The sequence below is a fragment of the Molothrus ater genome, unplaced genomic scaffold, assembly GCF_012460135.2.
Source record: "Molothrus ater isolate BHLD 08-10-18 breed brown headed cowbird unplaced genomic scaffold, BPBGC_Mater_1.1 matUn_MA508, whole genome shotgun sequence".
Classification (NCBI taxonomy): Eukaryota; Metazoa; Chordata; class Aves; order Passeriformes; family Icteridae; genus Molothrus; species Molothrus ater.
In genome coordinates this window covers 113,132-136,313 of record NW_023416513.1, presented here as the reverse complement: position 1 = coordinate 136,313, position 23,182 = coordinate 113,132, and the positions used below count along the sequence as shown (strand labels likewise).

The 23,182-nt window shown below is 42.8% G+C and overlaps 2 protein-coding genes and 1 long non-coding RNA gene across 3 annotated transcripts in view; 1 reads left to right on the top strand and 2 right to left on the bottom strand.

The window, feature by feature from the left end:
* Positions 1–149: 149 nt before the first annotated feature.
* On the bottom strand, positions 150–8,500 carry RAB33B (RAB33B, member RAS oncogene family). The gene is made up of 2 exons (XM_036404669.2): positions 8,231–8,500; positions 150–3,459 (listed from the first exon to the last, which is right to left on the bottom strand). Exons 1-2 carry the CDS (start codon positions 8,471–8,473, stop codon positions 3,016–3,018), a joined length of 687 nt encoding a protein of 228 aa, XP_036260562.1. The 5' UTR covers positions 8,474–8,500; the 3' UTR covers positions 150–3,015.
* A 184-nt stretch (positions 8,501–8,684) lies between these two features.
* Positions 8,685–23,182, top strand: part of LOC118700282 (uncharacterized) — a 33,036-nt gene continuing 18,538 nt past the window's right edge. Inside the window, exon 1 of the long non-coding RNA XR_008509046.1 lies at positions 8,685–8,835. This is a non-coding gene — a long non-coding RNA (uncharacterized LOC118700282). The remainder of the gene's footprint in view (positions 8,836–23,182) is intronic.
* The window catches only part of NAA15 (N-alpha-acetyltransferase 15, NatA auxiliary subunit), a 36,603-nt gene continuing 28,748 nt past the window's right edge, over positions 15,328–23,182 (bottom strand). The window contains exons 15-20 of the mRNA XM_036404668.2: positions 22,869–23,062; positions 20,639–20,747; positions 20,177–20,275; positions 19,332–19,475; positions 18,789–18,886; positions 15,328–16,787 (exon numbers count right to left, since the gene is read on the bottom strand). Of these exons, the coding sequence (XP_036260561.1) occupies positions 16,587–16,787; positions 18,789–18,886; positions 19,332–19,475; positions 20,177–20,275; positions 20,639–20,747; positions 22,869–23,062 (845 nt within the window). The 3' untranslated portion in view covers positions 15,328–16,586. The remainder of the gene's footprint in view (positions 16,788–18,788; positions 18,887–19,331; positions 19,476–20,176; positions 20,276–20,638; positions 20,748–22,868; positions 23,063–23,182) is intronic.

Here is a 23,182-nt window from a genome sequence, read left to right as displayed (position 1 = left end):
CTCTACATTTATGTGGGAATTGCAATGTTAAGCAACACCAGTCAATGACCTCAAAAGTAGGACTCTGGGGAAAAAAAAGAGTATTAGAATTATACATTCTGGTGAAGTGAAAATACTCCGAGGGGACAAGAAATATGACTTTCAACAAATTTATAAAAGTTAAAGAGGTTTTATTTCTGAACAAGCTGAGATGAGATCAAGAGTAATGGAGTCTTGATTTACATCCAAGGGTCAGTAATTGCTGTTTTTGTAACTGTTGTTTCACCTCCCATTCTTCTGGACCTGAAATAAATACTGAACACACCTCTGAACCATCAGGTGGGTGCTTCAGATGCCCCAAAATCACCCAGAGTCATTGCAAGAAAGCAGTGACAGTAGTCCAAGTATTGTGACAGTCTTTTTTGTAAAAACTGTCACCCACACAGACAGAAACTAGAAACTCCTTTAACTCCCTCACAGCATTTCTGAACCATATGGAATTATATTATCATTTCTATTATAATCATTGAAAACAAGTGGTAACAGTTTGTGGCAAAGCCCGTTTATTAGTTTCCTGGGACTGTGCCTGGCCTGCCCCCAGCACATACAAAAGAACACAACTTTACAGTAGTCTGGTAAGGTGAAAATACACAGACAGAGTATTCAGTACTCTGATATCCATCCTGTGGGCAGAACATCACCACTGAAAGCCAGGGAGCAACACTGAATCCTGCATTACTGACCATGCTGCCTCCATGGCAGAACCATTACAACATGCTTTGTGCTGAACATGGAATTACACACTTGCACACCATTTGCACACAATTTTCATGACATGAGGGCCCTTATTTACAAGTTGTGGTAACTCAAAACTTAACAGATGTGCAGGTGTTTCAGATCAAATTTAACAGTAACACTGCAGCTACATGATTTTCTTACCCCAACCCCCAACCTGACTTTAAAATTCTTAATTCTGGGATATTTTATTAAAACAAACAAACAAATAAAGCAAACAAAAACCAAACAAAACAAACAAACAAAAAACCCACAAAAACTTGCTGACATATTTAGTATACAAATAATGAAGAAGGATCCTCAGAAAAAGGATTAAGGACATGAGTGAAAAACAATTTGTCCAAGAGGACTGTAAACCATATTTATACCATAGTATAAACATCAATTTAAAATCAATAATTTTCTTAAAGAAATCATTAAGGACACTAGTGTTAAAAAGGTGATTGTTTCTGAAACAACTGTACATTCTAGTCCTGTAAGGTTCAGAGTGAATACAAAAGCTTCCTTTTACAAATGTTTCCTAAGCAAAAATACTGTCACAATTGAAGCAGCTTTATACAGGAAAAAGTACTACCTTTTGTTTAGATCCTTTTTAAACATCTTAATCACATAAGACCAAATTAAAGGGTCTTCCAAAATCTAGAAAAAAGTCAATGCATTTTTTCTGTATAAGTTGCAATGAAATTACATCTTAGGAAGTGCAATAGTTTACATAATGACAGGTATCTTGTTTCAGTAATTTGTTTCTCATGTGATCATTAGGGTGGCAGCTTCTCAACTAGCCCTTCCACTGAGTTTCCAGTAAGCAACACATGCTACACATTGCCAATCAAAAAAAAAATCTTCATTTATACTTCAAAAACTAAGTCACAAAGCATTGTTTGACATGGCACGTGAATGAAGTCACAGATTGCACTCTATGGCCTACATTTCACTTTATGCAGCTATGTGCAACTTAGCACCATTTTTATTATGAAACTTGATCTTCAGAGAGGACTGGATAAAAGCAGTTGCAACTATGAGAACACAGAAAAAGGTGGTCCAAGAGGAATTTTTTCCCTCATCTAATCCCTACTAGCTCACATTAGTAATGCCAAGGATGCCCTACATACAGTCACAACATTATACATGCAGGTTTTCCCTCAAAAATCTGTAACAGATGATGTAGTTGGTACATTTATTCCATATTTCAAGACCAAATTTAGTTTGTGTTTGGAAATATTTTAAGAATGTGCCATATTCCTAAGCATTCCCCTTCCTGAAATATATTATCAAGTTGGCTTTTCAAGATATCTGAGAAGCGCTCCTGATATCTTAAAGCCCTGCAAACCCCATCTTTGAAAAGCAGCATGCTTCTGCCAAATTCACCCAATCTTTTACTTACTCAACTGTTTTTACTTCCCCTGAGACACCCAACTCAAATACAAGCACCTTCAGAAATATGTAACTTAATTGTAGTAAGATCAGAGAACTTGTGGACAGGTGGAGTCCCAGTTTCACCCCAAATCCTGCGCTACAGTACTTTCCATAATATGGGTTAACATAGCACAGTTTGGTATCGCGTGCTAATTATGAAAAATTAATGAAGTTTTAAGTATCAAATAACTGTCTAGAGGTAGGGAGAAGTTGGTTAATTCCATTACCACTGCCATGAAGAAACAGACCAAGTTCATAGTGGAAGGACAGGCCAAAGCCTAGCAGTTGGCACTGACACTGGCAGCCCAAACTTTCACAGACCTGGGTTTTTTTGCTTTTATAATAAAAAGGTACCTGCTTTCTAATTTCCAAGTAGTCACCTAATATTCCTTCACATGCCAAAAATCTCCCCACCTGCAGACCCAAAACCCAAGTTCCCTGGTTGTCACAAAAGGCTCTTTCTCCTACATTATTCCAACACAAGTAGCAACCAAAAGTATTAGTAAACTGGCACACTAGTTATAATCTTACCACAATGATGAGAACAACCTCAGGCAGCAAGAGCTCAACTAGGAGTGCTTTGTCAAAACTTGACAAAGTATGTTCCCATACACTTATAGTGAAACTTAGTAATTCAGAAAGTACAATTACAAAGTGCAAGAGCATAAGATGGGCACGTCTACACCAAGAAAAATTAAAATAAAAAACACATTAAAGTGCCAAAGAGATTTGCTATAGTTGCTACCAAAACCTGTAACTTCGCCAAAGATCATAATTTTGAAGCACTTGCAAACAAGACAAGGTGATAACCAGTGACAATGTGGCCTAACACCAGCAGGATGTGATAGGTTTTGGTTCAGGCTTTATATGAATTTCATCATGATCTGGGGGTTGACTAAGCATTAATGGCTTGTGACTTTTAAGCTTGTGAGCCAGTGTCATGAATATGGCCTCCACATGGTCATTGTCGTTGGGGTTCTTGGCAGAGGTTTCAAACAATGGCATGCTGTGAGTGTCAGCAAACTTCTGGGCCAGGTCCGTGGGCACCTGAATAGCACTTCTCAGGTCACATTTATTGCCAACCAGAATCCGTGGAATATCGTTGGCAAGGAGGTGCTGTTTGCACTCCTCGATCCAGGAGGGCAGGCTGTGGAAACTGGCAATGTTTGTCATGTCATACACAAACACCACAGCATGGACGTTCCTGTAGTAGTGCTGCACCATGCTCTTCCTGAAGCGCTCCTGGCCTGCAGTATCCCATAGCTGGATCTGAAAGCACAGAGACAAGGAGGGCAAAACATGTTTCATTCCTCATCTCGGAAAATAACCCAAATCACCTGGAGTCAGAAGAGTTACACCATCACAGAAATCTACTCCTCTGAATTAATGATATTGACAACTTGCTGCTGAAGGCAACTGCTGTATTCACACACTTTCAGAAGCTTTAACTTTCAAAGCTGCTCACAAGTGAGGCCAGGAGGAATGATGACACTTGAGAGAAACTAGAAATTTCTGAAAGTTTATTGGAGCCTGTATTTTTAAAGATTTTTATAAAAATAAATCCTGAAGTCTTAGCAATAGCACTTCCATTTGAAAATTAAATAAGTGTTACTTCCCAATACAACCATCAGCTGATACGATTTTTGTTATTTCCAAAAATAATCTCATCTTCCCCAAAATTTTGTTGTTAGCATGATGTTAACTGCCGTGTAAAAGCAGGAAGAAATCCAACCATGCTTGATTTCAACATCACCAACAAAAACAGGACAAAGAAATCTTCTCTTTCCAGTGTGTTGGAATCAAACTCTCCTGCGATGAACATCTAACCTGCTTATTTAGTGCTTTAACTGGGACTATACTGTGGTTTGTAGTATCAAGGCATGCAGAAAAGAAAAAAATTTAAAAAAAAAAGGAAAAGCATAAACCTCCTGTTAACTTAACATGTGACTGACATTTCCAGGTACACACCCTTCTGTCCAAACCAGACTGAGCACAGGTGCTAGAAGCATAGTCAGAACAGAAAGACATTCAGAAGAGCTGACATACTTTCAAATTTCTGGGGCCCAGATTGAAACAAAATAAAACAAAACAAAACAAGCTTTGTAGCACCAGCAGAGGTAAGCAAGAGCTAGTAGAAACTTTAAATACATGAATCATCCTGTGTAATGGAAGCCTGGAGTCCTCAGACACGTACAGAATGCTGCAGAGCTGTGGAGAGCAATGTTTACACAAACTTGCTCTTCAGGAGACAAGAAGTGCAGTGCACAGCAGTCAGAACGCCCTCACCCACAGCACCACAGTACCTGTACACTGTCAGAAATAAACTGGTGTGTGCCTCTGTCTCACACACCTTGGTGATAATGAAGCATCTGAAAGACATTTGATTTCTTGGGAAAAAGCTGAGTCCTGGCTCCCTGTCTGTCCTGTACAGCTGATCACTGATGGCTGAGGCACTTGGATTAGTACTGCGGCTTTTGAGCATCAAGCTTTTTCTCCCTGGGGATGAAAAGGAGTTTTCCTTGAGACTCAGAAACTCAAGGAATACTAAGTGCTCTGCAAACAATGCAGATAAACTTGAAATTTAATCTGTTCTCATCAAAGTCACAGGCACTATGTAATTGTTGAAACTGTTCTCCCATTACCATAGCTCTTTGATCCAAATGTTTCAGTAGAACTTCTTTAGAAACTGCAAGTAATCTTGCAAGTTGTCTTGTTCACCACTTTAACCAGTGACTTTTTATATTAGAAAAAGGAAGCCCAAGTGCAAGGGAAATCTGCCAAGAGCAAGAAGATGGATCAGTGATAGAGGGTATCAAATAAAATTGTTTTGAAAGCTACAACAATGGAAATGCAGTGAAACTGAATAGAAGCAGATGCAGTCTTGATACCAGTGACTGACAATAAGGAGTTTTTCTTTAGCACAATGTTTCTCAGGTTGGAAATTATTAAAAGGAGGACAATCCAGATGCACGAGTCAATCACAGGATGTTATGAATCAGCCATGTGACAGACTGAGAAAAAAGAGTAAAAGATGTTTCAGATGGTGTGACTTGTTCTGCAGTATTATGTTCAGCCCTGGTCACCCATCCAAGTACTCAAAGAAAAACCTCAGAGCAGAGCAGGTGGGAATGGCAGCTACTGGCTGCAACAGGGGAGCTGAGAATTTGCATGAGAACATCAGAGCAGCTTGGCTTTGGTAGCCCAGTCCAGTTCTCTGCAGCTTTTGGTCCAGACACCTACAAAGACCTGTGTGCTGCTTCTGAGGGGGTCATTAGGAGTGTCAGGAAAAGCAAGGCAACTTTCCCCGGCTCTGATCCCATGAAATGGTACTCAGTTGCAACCTGTCTCATTTTAGAGAAATTAAAGGTTTACAGAACTTGCAAGTGAAGCTTAAACTACAGCTCTTCCAAAATTTCATTTACATGCAGCATTCAAGCTTGAAGGGCATTATCAACTGAGTCGTTTGCACTGAGAAGTAAATCCTTTCCCCATGTTGAAAACTACACACTTCAGAAGTTTCTTTTTTTCCTTGTTCAAGGTGAACTTGAGGAAATGGTTCCGTTTCTGCCTCTCACCCCAAATATCTTCTCTTCTGGAAAACAACACTGAAAATGTTCATGGGATAATGGGTGTGCACGGATGAAGTAACATTAAGATTACTATTTCATTGTTAGTCCAGTAACACCCATCTTCAGGGGACCATAGTTTTTATAACAGCCCTTTAAAATATACAGTTTGAATATTTGGTTTAATAACATAATTCATCTAATAAAACTGGACAGAATCACTTGGTCACATTCCCTAGGAAAGACAAATGGCATAAAAATATTAAATACACTGACTCAGCTATCACAGCCCACCTTCTGATTCTGTTTTGTGGATCCAGAAAGGCTCTTTTCTAAACAAGGACTCGCTTTGTACATGTGGTTTATAACACACTGGTAAAAACATAACTGGTCTTGATGCTATGTCTCCTTTAAAAATGGAGAAAATTTGGAATAGCTCAAAGGTACAGAACACGATGTTCAGACTTTCTTATTTGAATTTCATTTGTGTTTTGCTCTCTAATGTAGGTCAGTGAAGACTGACATCATTGTTTTCTTCAATTTTCAATGCTTAGATCAACTGAGGAAGAAGAAAATTTAGAAGGCAGCAGATGCATTTGTTGAAAGTTTTAATTCACTCATCACGTTTAGGCATCAGCGTGAGATATGAAGCTGTCAGCCTGCTGTACAAGGAGTAGACTTGTTCCCATGCCTCGGAATGCTACACAATCGCCGTGTGGGAGACCACCAGCGAGAAGAAGGGTGCTTGTGTCCCTGCCAGTGACACAGCACTTTCCCAGCTGTGAAGGAAACAGTTCCTGCTGTAGCAGCACAGGAAAGAACCACCCAGCTGGCTGGGGGAAGGGAGAAGACACCACTTTATAACCTCCTTGGATGCAAGAGGAAAAACTCCCTTCTGGGCACACAAGGACTACAATAATTTAGTTCATCAGAGCTCCTCTCTCCTGATGCTGCTGGAGCTGACTGCTTCATGTGAGAAAGGTGAAGAGCAGCGAGAGAAGCTGCCAAAACCACCCAGAATCAGTTCAAACTTGACCACACTCCCACTGGGAACTAGGGTCCTGGCCACAAGGATAACATGTATTCCTTTAATGCTGAAACAGAACTCACACAAAGCAACGTGTCTCAGAAGAGCCTCCTTCACTTCTCCACCTTCCTCAGCCAGAACTGCTTTCTTTTACAGATGATACTCTCAAAAAATGCAGCAAAACAATCTACAGAAACACAGAATCTCAGGATGGCACAGTAACCTATGTGAAGCACCTAAGAGCTGTGGGTTATGCCACATTCTTTACTTCTCTCCAACAAAGGTCAGGCATCATTCAGACGTGATGAAAATGCCAGGGAATAAGATGGTGCTGACAAGACAATATCCCTCAGGAGGTCTCTCCTCTGTCGGGACAAAGGAGTACAAAATTTCAGCTGTCAGAGAAATTCTAGTCAGTGGTTTTACTAAAAAAAAAACAAAAAAAAAACCCAAACCACCAACAAAAACTCCTATTCACCATTCTTGTTTAGTTGAAAAAGGATATGAGATAAAAATCCCAGGAGTAGGAAAGCAAATTGGTTCTCCTATTCTTATGTATCCTCCATAATCTCTTTAATCAGTAAATGAGCAAGGAAAAACCATAGCTTTTGGCTACATAACTATGAGCTGTAATTATAAGGCCTGATGATAATAAATGTCCAAGTACAAGCTCAAGGCTACTGTTAACTTCCTTTTTTTGCACAACTGAGCTTTCCTCATAGTAACAAGCTGTAATAGAGAAGCAGATGGGGATTCTGTTTAAAACCACGTTAGTAAACAAACTGCATCTGTAAGCTGTTACAGAGTATTCTGCAAATGATGCTTACAATCATCACACGGCAAACTTCAGAGAGTCCTAAAAATTAGAAGTGGAAACACACTGCTCAATACTGACCAGTATTCAATTTCCTAATATTTTTAATGCAAAGTGATCATAACAGTGGCACCTACATAGCTCTGTGGTGCTGAAGGTTAAAACACTGGGGTGTCTGATGAACAAAGATGCAACATTTCCCGGAGGCAAAACGCTGCTGATAACGGGGACACGTAAGACTAAGCTACTGCTAAGAGATCTATATACCAGTCCACTGTCAGGATGAATTACCGATCAGCATCTGATCGAAGACAGGAGAAGGTCTGGCCTAGGGACAGCCATCAGTTCACATCCCAGACCCCTGCACCGTGGCGACCTTTCCAACAGGAGCAGGGCCGGCAGCGGAACAGTTTCAGGGCAGGCACAGCCGCGGCTGCTGGCGCCGCGACCCCGCCGAACCGAACCGAACCGAACCGAACCGAACCGAACCGAGCCGAGCCTCCGGGCTACGGCGGAGGCCGGCAGAGCCCTGCCAGGGCCGCGGCCCGGCCCGGCCGCTCTGCCATCCCGCTCTCCCGGCCGCTGGAGCGCTGTGCCAGGCGCTGCCCCCCAGCCCGGCCCGGGCCCGGGTACCTTGATGCGCTCGCCGTCGATGGTGACGGCCCTCTCGCGGAAGTCCACGCCGATGGTGGCCTCGGTGCGCTGCGGGAAGCGGCCGGCGCAGAAGCGGTAGGTGAGGCACGTCTTGCCCACGTTGGAGTCCCCGATGACGATGATCTTGAAGATGCGCGAGCGGGCGGGGGGCAGCGCGCCGGGCAGCGCCCCGGAGCCCGTCAGGCTCAGCTCCAGCGAGGACTCCACGTCCCCCGCCGCCATGGCGGCCCCGGCAGCGCCGCGGAGCAGCCCCGGGGCGGAGCCGCCGCCGTCACGGGCCCACGCGGGCCGCTCTCGCGAGAGCGCGGCGGCCGAGACCCGCGGGCGGGGCCCGTGCGCGCGTGGGCGCTGCCGGCCGGCAGGGGGCGCTGCGCGCGCGGCGCTGAGGGGACGGCGGGCGAGAGCGGGAACGGGATCGGGATCCCCTCGGGAATGTCCGAGCAGCGGGAACGGGATCGGGATCCCCTCGGGAATGTCCGAGCAGCGGGAACGGGAACGGGATCCCCTCGGGAATCTCCGAGCAGCGGGAACGGGATCCGCTCAGGTACCTCCGAGCAGCGGGAACGGGAACGGGATCCGCTCAGGTATCTCTGAGCAGCGGGAACGGGAACGGGAACGGGTGTCTCCGCGTTGTTTCCCTCACGTGTTCTCACCTCCTCCTCTTCTCTGGCTAGGAGAAAAAAAAAACTTTGTGCACTTTGTTTTGATTTTCTTCTCAAATATGAGGCATTGCCAGCCTCTCTCCTTGGCCCAGCGCTGCCCAGCAGCATGTCCACCTTCAGAGTCATCCGGGATTGGCTCTGCTGGACATGGTGGAAGCTTCCAGAAGCTTCCCACAGGAGCCGTCTCTGTGCCCCCGCCACTACCAAAACCAGGCCTTGCCAAAACAATACACTTGGTAAGACCAACACCATCACTCCAATGTGTCCCCTTTCCTTCTTCCCTCACTGTATATTCTGAGCATGATGCCACATGGTCTGGAGAATCCCTTTGGTCAGCTGGGATCACCTGTCTGGGCTGAGCCTCCTCCCTCCCTCACCAGGCACTTCCTCACCAGGGTGGCAGCACAAAAAGCAGAGAAGGCCTTGGCTCTGTGTGGGCCCTGCTCAGCAATAACAAAAACTTCTCTGTGTTATCAACCCACCCATCCCCAAACAGATGGGGCCCATGCATCTGATAGTATACACAGGTATGAGACACAAGCTTATTTTCCTGGTGGTTTGCTAAGATTTCCTTTCAGATATGAGATTTATACACTTTTTTTACTTTATTCAGAGTATAATCCTTCTAAGGATACCCTTGTTCATTACTTATTCCACTGGTCTTGGTCTTTTCTCTCTTGTTAACACCTGGCAACAGCCAGTGCCTGCAGCCTGGCTCTGAGCTCAGCGTGCCTCCTCAGCTTCAGCTTAGCTGCAGCACAAGGATTTTCCTCCATTTAGGTTAATTTAGGTCACCATACATTGCTCACATAGCTTCTGTGCAATCTGTGTACCTGTCAATAATTTAGAAAAGATGGGATGGTTTTGGTGCCAGCAGGGTCCTGCAGTACTAAACAGAACATAAAGGACACGGTGAAAAGGTGCTCATCAAGGGACAAAACAAGAATTCAAAAGAACAAACAAGTTCACTCTTCAGTAAAGCAAAGATTGGGGTTTTTCCCCCAGCTCAAACAGTTACACTTCACTGAGATATGTGACTAATACTGCAAGGGAAGTGAGATGCAGAATTGGGAATGTTTGATGATTCCAGTGAGGAAAAGAAATACTTGCAATGCATGATGTAAACAATCAGAAGCCAAAATTTTATACAAATTCTTGCAGATTATAAAGACAACAGTAAGAGAAAATAGCAAATAATTAATAAATGCAGCTTAATTGATTATAAGGAGTGTCTGGTTTACAGGTTCATATTTTTGCAATGAAATCATACAAAAAACATGCAGGGGAACAAAACTGTTCCTACTTCCAGGGACATCTCTGTGGTCCTCTTAGAAGAATGAGGCCCTGGCTCTTGGATTTGGGAAGTTGAGGAGAAAATAGCAGACACTGAAAGAGCCCCCACAAACCCACCACCTGCATTTACCATGGAAATGCCAGTCCTGCTGCGTGATCCACTCAACAGCCACATCATTGCTCCCCATTTACCTCCCTCCAAGAAAAAAACATTTACACATCCCTTGGGTTCATTCCACGAAGGGGAATTTGGAATCAAGGGTGCTTGGCATGCACTCCTGCATTTTGAGGGACAAGAGGGGCCAGAGAGAGCTGTAGTCTTTCTGCTACTGCACATGGGGCAGATTGCAGAAGCGTAATGACAAGGTGGGAAGATCTTTTATACCTGATGGAAAGCCAAAACTGAAATATTTATGCAGATAAAGTAATGCCTAAGCTGCCAGGCTACCTTAGCTCCTCATGGATCTGTGCTTCCAGTCACGAGGAGCTGTTCCCAGGGAACGGAAGGGGGCAGTTTCCAGTTGTGACAAGTTCAAGGCAGGCAGTTTCCCAGCAGAAGTGCCCTTTCCCTCCCACAGAAGAACAATGGAGTTATGAGGGCATGGATAAGGAAGAGATGCTGTTTTTTAGGGCTGGTGGTTTTCAGTAGGGCACAAAAGGAGCCCTTCCTGCAACAAGCTCCCCTTTCCCATCCACAGGGGTCAGTGTGAGGATATTGCTGCCATCACTTCAGTATCACACCCACCCTCCCTGCAGGCAGGGTCATCAGAGCTGTTATTCCTTACACACAGAAATTAACTAACTTTTTCCCTAGGTAATCTGAAATGCCAGGTGCACAGCACGCTGTAGGTTCCTGTACTGCAGTATCAGCAGGCTGCTCAGCTACTTGTACTACAGTTTGTCAGCATCATCATGTTATTCTGCATGGTGATTGATTAAAATCACAAGATACTCTGGGACACACTGAGTCAGGAAAACTGTGGGATCAGGTGGGCTTATGGTGGGGAAGAGAAGACTTATTTTATTTAATCCCCAACAATTATATCTGAGGAAAGCAGCAAACGCTTCTTCATTCAGCTTGCCTCTGAACACCCATTTATCCAAATCCCATATTGGCTCTGAGCAGCCTGAACTGTACGTACAGTTTGTTTCTGGGCTAGGACAGACAGCTCCTTACCAGGGTGCTTCTTTTCCAGGCTGACTCCAAAGGGAGTCTCAGCCTTTTCCTACAGACCTGCTTTTCCTTTTTTGAGAGCTGCACCCCCATTAACAGCTCATCAGCCTGGAAGGAGACAGAGGGAAGGAAGGGAACCGGCAGATTACGGGATCCTTTATTACAGAGCGGGTGGGGCAGCCAAGGAGGACGCTGAACACTACAAGGAAACACTGGTACTCATTTACAAACAGAACTCAGCATTTTTATTCTTTGATTGACTTCCTGCTAGTTCTGCTATTTGCTACCACCAGAGGAGAGCGTAAAAACACAGTACAACATTGTCAACCAGTTAGGAAGGCTGGAAGGGAAAGCAAGTCCCAGTACAATTGCAAGTAACTTGGTGCAATTTAGAATTCAGATTTCTTTGAATGGATCAGCAATGAAGCAATCAATATGCTGCTGCACTGAACCAACAACGGGATTTAATCACTAAATTGGGGGTTTATTGCATTACAGTGTAAAACTAAATGTTATCCCTCGTCATACATTCACCAACCAGGTAAATGACACTTCTTCACATGTTTTATGCTAAATGCTAAAATTATGCAGTAGCCAAACTAGACTAGGACTAGTAGAGGTAGACAGTGAATGGGCAGTGCCAGGCAGAAATATTTTGTGAAAGTTCTTCTTCATCTTTCATTATGAACAGTTAGCAGGTTTAACACTTCTAATGAAAACATCTTAGGGAAGCTATTCTAAGATGCTTTGGATTGTGTAGCAATATTTCTTTTGCAATGTTACAAACTCTTTGATAGTGTCTTTTGTAAAGTGGACAATTTTTGTCCTTCCAGTTTTCTGCCACAGTTTGCCTGAAGACTAACATACAAGGTTGGTCTTTGTGAACATACTACTGCTTTTGCTTGTACCACTCCAGAATACACATGCACAGCTTCCTTGGCATGGGGAGACTGCATTTATAGTATTTACAGCTCCAGTCATCTTCCTAGCAATAAAAAAGCCATTTTATATTTAATCTAAAATGGAATTTCTATTATGCCAGCTCCTTATAACTCACTTGAGTCTTCTTTTGGCAAGCTGCTCTATCAGTTGCTCCCTGCCATTCTCACTGCTGGCTGCATGCTCCTGCAAAGTGTCTCTGCCCAACACAGCCATTAAAATTAGTGTTTGCAGAGTGCAGCTTTCATTTCCAGGAAACAGAATCATGATGGCACGGCCAGAGGTTGTGTAAAATCGTACAGCCTTTGTGCCCCACTTCATCCCAGGACAGCTGATTACTGGAAGGCTCCTGGAAGCAAAAGCCTTTCCTCACGCTCAGCAACCGCTTTGCTCCAAGTGGAAGCTGCTCTCTCACTGATGAGCTGATAGATGGCTTGGATCAATTGCACCACCATCTCTCATTACACTACCTTTGCACCGTTTTCCTTCACAGGGCCCCACGGCACTGTGCGACCCACGTGAGTGTCACTCTGACTTCCACACAGTTCAAGCTATTTTACATTACACTGCAGTAAAAATGGCATTTGTAAAGCACAATTCCTTCGGGGAAAAGATTTCAAAGCCAGCTAGATACTCTGCACAGAACACTTAGAAAAACAGTTAAAGCAATCACAGAAAGGGGAAAACACAATTTTTATCCGGGTCTGTTGAGCTGGATTATGGTATCAGGTGGTTTTGTTGGCATAGGTAGTACATGTCCAAAGCAGAACTGTGGCACCAACATGTGAATGCTGCAGGAATGATGGCACCACTGCTCCAGTCCCCAAAGGCATCACATTAGACAGACACCTTAATTCTTCTGATTTTTCTTGCTCACATGATACTGAAATTGTATGTGCACCTCTGGCTCCTCAGCCTGATCTCCCCCTGCCCTCATGGGTGTTTTCTTTCAGGGAAAATCTAATTCAGTCCCTGAGTTTCTGCACCAGCTTCCAGAGTCCACTGCTGTGGCTGCAGCACCTCCAAACCTTGCCATTCCAAATGCTAAAGGCAGATGTAACAGGCTGATCATGAGCACCTTATCTAGCCCTAGGGAGCTCCCTGGGAAACTTGAATTTGCTCCCCATGCTAGGGGGAGATCTGGGTGACAAACTTCCCTCTGTTCTGGCTGACACAGCACGCATCAGGACAAGCCTTGCCCCTGTGAACATGCAAATATTCAGAATGCTACCAAAACAAAAAAAAGTCAAATACCGCTTTGAAGGCATTTAATATGCAAAGAAATTAATGAATGAATAGGTAATTTGGAGGCTATTTTACCTGGTTGTTCACACATGTGCCTGCATGCTTTGCTCTCTGCCCGGAGGAATCAATACCTCACCCACCATCACAGGGAAAACCACAACTTCCGGTTCCCTACAATTTAAGCCCATGGAGAACTCTGGCATTGCTTCATGCAGTGTGCACCATCTTCTCTTATCCAGGCAAAATTAATTTTGTACCCAGGAAATATTTTGTAGCCAGGAAAGATACCCGTATCATGTGTCATCAGCAGTGCCTTCACTGATGGTGACATTCTCCTTCTCCAGTGAAAACCATGGAGAATCCAACTAAATTGTGTCATGCCAGTGCTCTAGGTCACTGACCACAACTGAATTCCCTGCTCACCTGCTCTGGCAGCCAAGCACCAGTGATTACCATTTTGGATCTCAGCACACAAGGGAAAGCTTCCACTGCAGCACAGAGAAGACTGCGCTGGATTTCAACTTCATTGCCAGCTCTAAAAGCTCTTCCTCAGAAGTCAGGCTTGCATCCAACAGAACGGATGTGGAGATGAAGGAATAACAATTTCTTTGCCAATTAAAGCACCTCCATTTTCAGGCAAACTCTTGGCTTAGTTTTCTGTCCTGGGCTCGCAGTCTTCTGGAGGGGATGAGTAACCTCCTCAATCCAAAAGCACCATCTCTGCGGCAGTGTGGATGCCTTTCAGCAAGGCTATGAAGTGTCTTTGGGAAAATCAAAAGAGATGTGTAGAGGAAGACTTCTGGAAGGCCGACTGAGGCATCCATTTCAATGCAAAAACAGGCAGTGAAAAAGTAAAAGTAATCCCATTGATAGGCAGCACCCAAAAGCCCCAGTGCATCTGGAAAAACAAGCATCTGCTTGATGCAATTCACAATCTGTTACGAGTGAGCACTCATCTGCCTCCAGCTTAAGCATCAGCAGCCAAGAAATGGGCAGCAATAGTCAAGAGGCAAGGCCAAAATCTCACAGCTTGTGTAGGCAAGACTGAACCATCTCCAGGCGCTGCAGAAGACACGCAGTCCAAGTACTTCAGGCTGCAGAAACAACTGAGATCCAGACATCAACACCAGAGTCACTTGTAGGCTCTGCAGGTATTCTAGTCCCCAGAAGCCCAGCAGGCAAATAGACAAATACAGCAACCCACACTGGTGATGGGAACTACGCTGCAAACACACACCAGGACAGGCTACCCACGAACAGAACAGGAGATGCAGACACAACAAAGAAAAGCCTGTTGTTCTGACAGGTAGCACTCTACAAACCCCAGTCAGTCCTCCAGGATCTCCTAACTGTACATGGAAGGCTGTGTATCCACCAAACAGATACTCTGTAACTCAACTCCTGCAGCAAAGAAGGCACTCACTTTGTAAGCTGTAGTTTATTTCTGCTCTTTTATATGATGAGCCTACAAAAGAAAACATTTGAGTACTTATCTCTATTATTAACACAGTAGACTTATAGACTGAAGCTTGACTTGGAAACACTGGTGGAACTGAGAGCCGAGTAGCAGAGCATTTTGTTATAGGACTTCCCAGACATTCAGTATTTACAGAGAATGCATTTGCACTTGATACTCAATGCCCACCCATCAGCAGCAGTGACAGTGTTAGCATGACTGGACAGCAGAGCCAGCCCTGAGCTGCACTCCAGCAAACCCATTCACCGTCAGAGTACAACATAGATTGGTTTGAATATTCACACAGTTGTTTTTCAAAACGTTTTATTGCATTATATTTGGTACCTTATGTTTGACAAAGGAAATTACATCTGTAACTGCAGGAATAAGAAGCTGGTCTGTTATTGAAAAAAAAATCTTGGGCCCCTTAAAAGTTACAAAGTCTTGGGCTTGCCTGAAACAACTGAGCAAGAAATATATTCTTAGAAATGTAGGGCTTCAAGTATTACAAACCTGTGACACTGTGGAAAAGTTCCAGAGGTATCTAAACTGCAGCACTTTTTTTTTTTTTTCTGCATAACATGAACAAGGCCTGCTGAGGTTTTAATCTATTAGTCTCTTGATCAGTCAAAATGGTAGTCAGGAGTTTTCCTCTTTGCAACTTCAAGCCATAGTATGTTCTCATTTTGTTTTCACTCTACGTGAAAAATGCATGCGATCTTTCTAATTGGTGCCACATCACAGTGCATAATTTTATTTGGTTCTTGCATTACAGTTTTAAAAAGTTTGGCCAACCTGCGCCGATAGGTTCATCTCCAGAACAGCAGTGCTGATTCTCCCCTCCCCACCCCAAGGTCAATTCCAAGAGAGACCACTTGAACTGGTTCCTTCAGGTAAAAACTGTGGTGCAAGAACACCGAACTGATGGTGTACAGTGAATTTCAGAGACACAACAAGCTTGTTGAACACACTATGTTTCTTAATTCCGGTTGACAGCCGTATGTCCAAGCACCCCAACGCAACAAGCACGTCGCAGGTTTCTCTCTATAGTCTGATTCACATTGCATACTTCCTATGGACACAATCATCCCCCGTATCAAAATCAGTCAGATGCTAAAGCCCCATCAACTCTTTGTGCTCAGTGAAAGAATCCAGTGCTAAAACAGCAGTTTTGCTGTCTGAGATAACAGTAATCTCACAAGACAAATTTAAATTTAATATTTCTGCCACACACCTGCTCTGAGGGCTCTACACCTCCAGGTCTCATATAAATTAGTTTAAAAACATGGGTGGGTAGGTAAGGAAAAGGGTTGTTTATTTTTTCCTTTTTTTCAATTTTAGCAGCTTTTAATTTTTAAGAAACCAAACAACCTATAACCACTAATATGTTAGATATTTTATATATATACTTTGTCAGCAGGATAAAAAAAAAGTAAAACTATTTGAAGGCAACGGGGTTTTTTTTTCCTTCTGTTCTTTGTGTAAGTTAGAACAATTCAGCAGGTGCGTGACAAAAATATTATACACCAGATATGGTCCAACGTCATATTTTTGCAATCAAGTTGTTCATATTTCATTGGCCAGTTCTTCAGGTTCTGCAGAACTATCTCCATTAACTGTGATCTTCATATCCTCTTCATATCCAGGGGGCATGAAAGCCAAAGCATAAGGGAAAAGCTTATGACAATTTGCTCTGTAAGTTTCAGATGCTTCTTTACAGTCTCCAAGGCTACCGTCACATAAAGCTTCTAATACCTCCATACAAGTCTAATGAAAGAGAAAAATAAACAAGGGTTAGGGTTTCTTCAACATTCAGCTGAACACGCACAACACAGGTTTCACACAGCAGTTCTGCTGTCTGAGGTAAGAATAATTTCCCAAGACACATTGAAAACAGTATTCCTGACACAGACCTGCTCCAAAGGCCACACACCTTTCAAGATCCAATGACATTCTAACTAAGCACAGCATGAAATACCAATATAGTCTGATTTGAAAGAAGGCACTTGAAAAAAGGATCTCAAACACAGCTAGAAATATTGACTGCAAAATGAAATACTGATTTGCCACTTGTTTCTTTTTCCTAAGAAAAACCCATTCTGGCTAACTGACAACCAAGACCCCCCCCATTCTTGGGACACACCGACCATTTCAGCAACACATAACATACCTTTCAATCACACCAAATGACCGATATTACCACATTTTTCAGATTTTTGCTCATGATTTAGAAGAGGAAAAGGGGATTTCCTCTGTAATTTTTTTCAGCCTGCATTCCAAGCATGAGAAACCAACCTAGTGAGCTCCACTAAAGCCTGGCAGCATTTCACACCTGCCCATGGCTGTGTGCAGGCATTAGCAGAGCCAGGCAGTCTTCTCCTGCTCCTCTGACATTTAGTACAGTTTTGGTTTCTCCTGCGGACTGGGATTAACTGCTCTGTCCTCCTGCTGAGGGGTTATGGGGCTCTCCTCAAGGACCCCTTTTCCTCACATTTGCTCTTTGTAGCACTGCCATCCTCCAAAGGTCAAACATATCTGGTTTTACAGCTGCAGTGTGCTCTGGGACACCTGCTCTTTATGCAATGAAATGTAATAAATTTCATCTCTTTGCACACAAAAATGCCCTTCAACAACACCTAGACTCCTTTGGATCCTCCTCCATTTTTAGGGCACTTTTAATTTCTCATCTACAAGTTCAGTAGAAGTCCAACTCTTCCTTCATGCTGGCATCAAACATGGCTTTAAGTCAACATTTTCAGTGTACAGGAGTGCATTTATGCACTGCTGAGTTGGTAAAAGCTTCTTCTAGTCTCAGCAACTCTGCACCTCCAGAACAACCAAGCATTTTTGGTTACACTTCATCTTTCCCAGAATTCCACTCACAGGCAAAAACCAGCAAATAAAAGGCAAATTAATTTTTGTTTTCTAAATCTACTTATAATCTAGATTCAACTCCTTGAGACCACTCAAACAGAAAGAAAACCCAAATTACCCAAAAACCAACACCCAAACAAGAAAGCTTATGAAAAATGCTAAATATGTACTTAGGATATAAAAGACAGGAGTTTGTGTCCCAGACCACAACAGCTGGAATAGATAAAGGTTCTGAATCTTTACCATCCTAAAACAAGTCAAACCAAGGCAAATTGTCCTTTATTGTCTCTTTCTCCCCACCTCTGTCTGGTGCAAAAATTCTGCTATGAACTTTAAATTCTTCACAATTAAAGTTCTATTGAGGCCACTACATTTCCTAAGAGATGTTTTTTGAAAAACTCAAAGACTCATTGGTGAGCTTTTCACTTAACTGCATGCTAAGGCAGAACTGGGCATACACAGCTTTTATTGAACCTGTGGTAATTCCCACAGCTTGCAGGAAGCTGACCCTGGAAAGCCTTCCCAGAGTCTGTGCCACTCTGTTTTTTAGTGAACAGCTGCCTGTGTGGCAGCCAAAGCTCAGACAAACTACCACCTTTCCTTCTGCCCTGTGAATGCTCTCAAGTTTAATAAGTTTCCTCATTACCTGTAGCAATAATATGGCTTCCACTGCTGCTATTTTCCTGTTAGCACAAAACTAAATCATTTAAATGTGCCAAAAGGATATTAAATATTTCAGTTCAGATGAACCTGACATCCCTTTCTTTCACAACTCAACCTTTTTGTGTGTTACGATAAAGCACAGCAATGATTTCAGCTTCCTCTTACCTCCAAATTTCGCTTAAAGCTTCCACAGATAAAACAGAAGTTGTCTACAATTGATAAATACTTTACCTGAAGATTTCTGTTAATAAGGGATTCATCCAGGGTCATTGCCAGTTCCACTGCCCTTTTCTGACTGGAAGGATCTAAATAGTACATCATTTTGGCAGCTACAGGAGGAAAAGGAAGAGTCATCACCCAGTGGATGGCCAAAATCATCTTATACACAAACAGAAAGCAGGGATGACGTGAGGAAGAGGGGTGGACTGAACTCTCCAGCAGTAGTTCCACATGGAACCAACTTGGAGCATAAAGCCTGATACCTAAGCAGGTCAAAGGGAAGCTCCAAACAGAGCATTAAAACAAACATTCTGCACACATCAGAAACAAGAGGGCAGAGGTCCCCACATTGCCACTCCAGCAGCACAAAGAGAAAATTAAGGGAAACCTCAGACAACCTGGCAATCAGGTTGTCAGTGAAACACAACCAGAGAAGAAAGGCACTCCAGAGCAAAGGAGTGATTGCTACATCACTGGGGCTGGTACTGAGATACCAGTGCCAGAGAAGCACAGAACATGTACAACAAAGGCAGAACAAGGAAAAAGGCAAAATACCTGATAACCTATGTGGCAGTGAGTCATAGTTCCTTTTAAGGAAAGCTTCATTGAAGTTCTTTGGATTAGTTGCTCCAAAAAGCCGATTCATTTCTTGGTTTAACACTGTTCTAACAGCATCAGGCAGATCCTTACTTTCAGATACTGTTGGAAAAAAGAAGCTGAGGTGAGCACAGGTAATAACAGTAAAATATGATTTATGTATTTATTTTAGTATTTTTCATGTTTACATTATTAATATAATTGGAAAGTATCTCAAAGGAAGATGCATGAAATTTGATCAGGTAAATACTGGATGTGGTTAGAAGAAGCTTAACTGTGGCACTTAGGTGATGCTTAGAAAAAGTCAGAGCTTTTTTACATTAATATACTCTCCCCCTTACTAATTAAAACCTATTAGGCTCAGAGGTTAATATCATATAGGTCTGTTTTTAAGTGAGTCTACTCTGTAGCCCCCATCAGAAAGGGTGACCTCTGGGGCAGGGGAAGGGAGAGAATTCTCCCAACTTTTACCAGCAAGGACAGAATTCTAAGTCCTCTCCGTGCATGCTGACACAGGCTGTCAGCAGAAAAGCCCCACTCCTCACTCTGCAATTCCCATTTCTTCACTGCCTCTCTCTTTCAGGCCTCACATACTGCTCACAGTCTTATAACTCTTCACAATACTGGAATGATTCCTAAATCCAGATGCAACCATAATAACCATACTTAATTTCAGCATGAATCAGTTTTCTGATACATGCTTTAAATATTTTGAATTGATTGTGCTAAAGATCAATGACTGCAAGTCTAGGGGCATCACCTGGCAGTGTGCAGAGAAAGAGTCCTACCCAACAGATACATACCACTGCTGAAGAGATGAATCATACACTCGTGGAGCCAAGGATGACTGGAATCAATAGCAAAGGCTCTCTTCACAGACTGCAGCATCAGAAGGAACTTCTCTGGAAAGAAAAACCAAGTGTGGACAAGTGTTCAAAAACCTGTGGCAGGAAATCACTGCACTGTGTTACAGGAGTATTTAGTGTTTGAAATTAGAATGATCAGAAGAATTTACAGCTGAGTTTGCGGCAAAAGCCATTTTTAATAACATGCATCTATTTGACCAGTGAATTAAGTGGATAATCACTACATGTTCCAGCTTTGGTTTGCACATACTGCTCATTGCTGGAGTGTTGGCCCAGTGAGAAGTTCCGTGCCGTGACAGGGATGGGCTCCTCACACTTGATCAGTAATTGCTGCTTAAGTTCCAATATACACCTTTACAATTCACAAACTGCTTGCTTTCATTAAGTGTTCTCACTTACCTTTTCGAAAATATATCTCAAAGGCAAAAAGATGAGTCTCTATTTTGTTCTTCACTAAATTCTTCAAGGGTGTTAAAAATTTAATGGCTTCTTCCAAAGGTGCTTCAACCTACAGATGCAAGGGAGTGACACACAACCAGGTCAAAGTTGAAACCTAGTGACTACAACAACAAAAACCAGCAATTGCTGAGTCACATCAGAGAGTTACTCTCCTGAGGCAGTGCAGAAGATGCTTAGAACCTCTTCTGTTACAAACTCTGCAACTTTCACTCAATGTCTAAACACAGACTAAGAAGTCCAAAGTATTTGCTTTCTGATGGCTACAAGTCACGTTCTGCTACAGAGATACAATTCTTTTCCTTCTGTCATACACCAGCATGAACACACCTGGAGCTGGACCTGCCCTGGAAAGGGCAGTGTGGCTGCCCACACCCAACTACGTACCTGGGCCCGAGGGAAATGACTGACAAACACCCAGGGCATTCTGCTCATGTGAGCTTCAGACAGGTTCCTAAAAGCTGCCAGATCACAGTGACAGTCCCAGCCAAACCACCAACAGCAAGCTGGAAGTAACTGGATATTGAAAAAGGTCTCCTGATCTTAGCTAGTGTAATGCAGCAAATGGACAGCTTTCACAGAAATTAATTCTGTGCAGCTTCTTTACAGACAAGTGTCTTGCACAGAGAGGTTTGGCATTACTCAAACAAGAACTGTCTGCTGTCCTTAATTTTTTTTTATCAACAGAAACTACTCTCTAAGAAGCAAATACAAATTCTGTTGTGTGCCAATACCAATTCAGCAATGTTGAAGTGATACACTTAGTTGCAAGTAACTTGAGTTGAAGATTGCAATAGACACCTTCTGGCTAAATCTAACTACAGCATCTTTAAAACACATCACTTGTGTGTGCTGCTGATTTTACATACAATAAACTATTTGGAACCTATAAAACCCCATTTCAAAGCCATGCCTTCAGTACTGAAGATACATATGCAAATAAGTCTAGGGGCAGCTGTTTCAGGACAACTATTTCCAAGTGCCTAACTGTGAAAAATGGTCTTGTGGCACCAACTGCATTTGGAAACCTCTATATATATCATGATTGTGGTATTGAATTTGGCATTATATTCTATTCACATCTGTATATTACAGACATAACTAGATTTGCCAAGGAAATGCATTATACAGCTGCAGCTGTTCTTACAATCTTGGGGACTGGCTAGATTTTTCACGGGTACCCCATGACATGCCTCTACTACAGAACTCCGTTTCAATAAACGCTGCTGCATTTCCATCTTGATTAGCATTGCAGTTAGTTCTGCTTCTTGCAGCCAGTGAACTACACAAAGGAAATACCAGCAATATTCTTAATAACTAGTCAAGTTCAAGTCACTTGTTTCTTGGCTACAGAGTCAAGTTCACTGACTCAACTTGCAAATATCCCTTTAAGAGCAAACACAACTCACTTCAGTGTGAAAAGTATAATATAGATCCAGAATACTGGATCTATTAAGACTTGGAATCTATACTACTATTGCTCTAAATTATTTTTCCAGTCTCTATAATTTCCTTATCTTTCCCTTACATTTTTGAGTGTTTTCCTGCTCCTTACAGGTATAACTTCTGCTAAAGGAAGAGTCTTCTGAGTCACCTCCCTTTTATATCTCTCTATAGCTCTTAACCCAGATCCCTAAATCCATCTCAGTCTAGTCTACTATTTACTACTGCAGCTTCTTTATTCCTTTTCCCCCATTCAAACCATGTGCAAACAAATCTCGTTAAAGCATTCAGCGCTTCAGTGTCTCCTCTTGGACAGACAGACTATGTGAACAGAACAAAGAAAAAAAACAAACAAGAACATCAGAGGGCATGAAATAATGAGTAATAATGACCTTCCATACAGGACAGAAAGACTTGCACACCACCAGCTAGAAATAGGGTACAATCAACAAGGTAGTGCAGCAGACATATGGAGATAATTCCACACGTAGCAAATGTTTATGACTTCAATTACTGCCTTTGAGAACTAGGCACAAAAACTGTGATTTCCACACTACTGACACTGTATCTAACCAACTAGCCCTAGAAAGCAATTATTTTTAAAACGCTGCCTGTGAAGAGAGGCCACCCAAAAAAATGTACAAGTTATTTGAATGGCTTTGAAGTTTTATGTGTGCTTACTGCAACTTTCTAGAAATTTCTAAGCCTTGATTATTACATTGGTAAGCACCTTTGCCAGTTTCTCAGGGATCAGTTCCTCTTTCGGTCCTCCAATTTCTTCATCATCATCATCTTTCTTCTTTTTCTGATTCCTCTGTTGCTTCTCCTTCTCAGCATTTTTCTTCTCCTCCTCCAGTTGTGCTTTCTTCTGGGCCCTTCTCTGCTTATTTCGTAGCTTCTTTAGCTCCTTGTCAGACATATTTGCTGTACACACACAAAGGACACGCACAACACTGATGTCTCATAATTAACAGCATCACGCAGATGTCAGACAGCATCACCTTTTTTAAACTGTATCTACTGACAAGCAGTGCTCTCATTACC

What these genes read in the sequence shown, in the direction of transcription:
- RAB33B (XM_036404669.2), bottom strand. Translation starts at nt 8,473, where the DNA reads ATGGCGGCGGGGGACGTGGAGTCCTCGCTGGAGCTGAGCCTGACGGGC. An exon ending in TCGACGGCGAGCGCATCAAG is followed by an intron (nt 3,460 to 8,230) that starts GTACCCGGGCCC and finishes CTGTGCTTTCAG; the next exon opens with ATCCAGCTATGGGATACTGC.